The sequence below is a fragment of the Capsicum annuum genome, unplaced genomic scaffold (assembly GCF_002878395.1).
Source record: "Capsicum annuum cultivar UCD-10X-F1 unplaced genomic scaffold, UCD10Xv1.1 ctg8035, whole genome shotgun sequence".
Lineage (NCBI taxonomy): Eukaryota > Viridiplantae > Streptophyta > Magnoliopsida > Solanales > Solanaceae > Capsicum > Capsicum annuum.
In genome coordinates, this window is record NW_025890995.1 from 1 (window position 1) to 1,853 (window position 1,853).

At 55.9% G+C, this 1,853-nt stretch overlaps 1 protein-coding gene across 1 annotated transcript; it reads right to left on the reverse strand.

Moving 5' to 3' along the window:
• Nucleotides 1-15: 15 nt before the first annotated feature.
• LOC124895167 (glycine-rich cell wall structural protein-like) lies at nucleotides 16-1,827 on the reverse strand (the record flags this gene model as incomplete). The annotated part of the gene is made up of 4 exons (XM_047405612.1): nucleotides 1,741-1,827; nucleotides 1,424-1,685; nucleotides 821-1,375; nucleotides 16-779 (listed from the first exon to the last, which is right to left on the reverse strand). Coding segments are annotated over exons 1-4 (1,668 nt in total), but the record flags the coding sequence as incomplete, so codon positions are not given.
• Between the last annotated feature and the right edge of the window lie 26 nt (nucleotides 1,828-1,853).

Genomic DNA, 1,853 nt, shown 5'->3' on the forward strand with positions numbered 1-1,853 from the left:
CACATCCACCATCACCTCCACCCCCATCACCATCACTACCTCCTCTACCTCCACCTCCATCACCATTACCTCCACCTCTACCACCATTACCTCCATCTCCTCCACCACCACATCCACCATCACCTCCACCTCTACCATCACCCTCACATCCACCATCACCTCCACCTCTATCACCTCTACCATCACCATCACCAGTTCCTCTACCTCCACCATCACCTCCACCTCCATCACCATTTCCTCCACCGTCACCTCCACCTCCACACCCACCATCACCTCCACCTCTGCCGTCACCCTCACATCCCACATCACCTCCACCACCTCCATCACTAACTCCCCCCCTCCACCATTGCGTCCACGTCCACCACCATTACGTCCACCATCATCATCTTCACCTCTGCCATCACCCCCAATTCTACCATCACCTCCACCTATACCATCACCTAGCCATCCACCATCACCTCCACCTCCTCCACCATCATCTCCACCACCTCCTCCATCACTATCACCTCCACCTCCATTACCACCATCACTATCTCCTGCACCTCCACCATCGCCTCCACTTCCACCATCACCTCCACCTCCAGCACCATTTCCTCCACATCCACCATCACCTCCACCTCTACCATCACCCTCACATCCATCATCACCTCCATCACCATCACTACCTCCTCTACCTCCACCACTGCCTCCACCTCCAGCACCATTTCCTCCACATCCACCATCACCTTCACCTCTACCATCACCCTCACATCCACCATCACCATCACTGCCTCCCCCACCTCCACCATCGCCTCCAACTCCATAGTACCATTACCTCTACCTCCACCACCATTGCCTCCACCATCACTTCCACCTCTGCCATCACCTCCAATTCTGCCATCACCTTCACATCCAACATTACCTCCACCTCCTCCACCACTATCACCTCCACCACCTTCTCCATCACTATCACCTCCACCTTCACTACCACCATCACTACCTTCTCCACCTCCACCATCGCCTCCACTTCCACTATTGCCTTCACCCCCAGCACCATTGCCTTCACTTCCACCACCATTACCTCCACCTCTACCATCACCTCCACCTCCTCTACCACCATCATCTCCACATCCACAACCTCTTCCACCACTATCACCTCCACCTCTGTTACCTCCACCACCACCATCACCTTCGCCACCATCACCTCCACCTCCATCATCGCCTCCACCTCCAGCACCATTACTTCCACTTCTACCACCATTACCTCCATCTCCTCCACCACCATCACCTCCACATCCACCACCTCTTCCACCACCATCACCTCCACCTCCGTTACCTCCACCATCACCTTCGTCACCATCACCTCCACCTCCACCATCACCTCCACCCCCACCACCTCCTCCACCGTCACCTCAACCACCATCACCTGCACCTCCACCATTACCCCCATGATCACTTCCACCTCCACTGCCATCACCTCCATCTCCACCACCTTCACCTCCACCATTGCTTCCACTTCCACCATCACCTCCACCTCCAGCACCATTACCTCCACCCTCACCTCCACCTCTGCCATCACCTCCAATTCTACCATCACCTCCACCTATACTATCACTTTCACATCCACCATCCCCTCCACCTCCTCCACCACCATCACCTCTACCTCCACTACCACCATCACTCCTCCACCTCCACAATCGCCTCCACTTCCACCATTGCTTCCACCTCCAGCACCATTGCCCCCACTTCCACCACCATTACCTCCACCATCACCTCCACCTCCACCATCACCTCCACCTTCACTATCACCTCCACGTCTACCATCACCTCCACCTCCTCCACCACCATCACCTCCACATCCACCACCTCTTCCA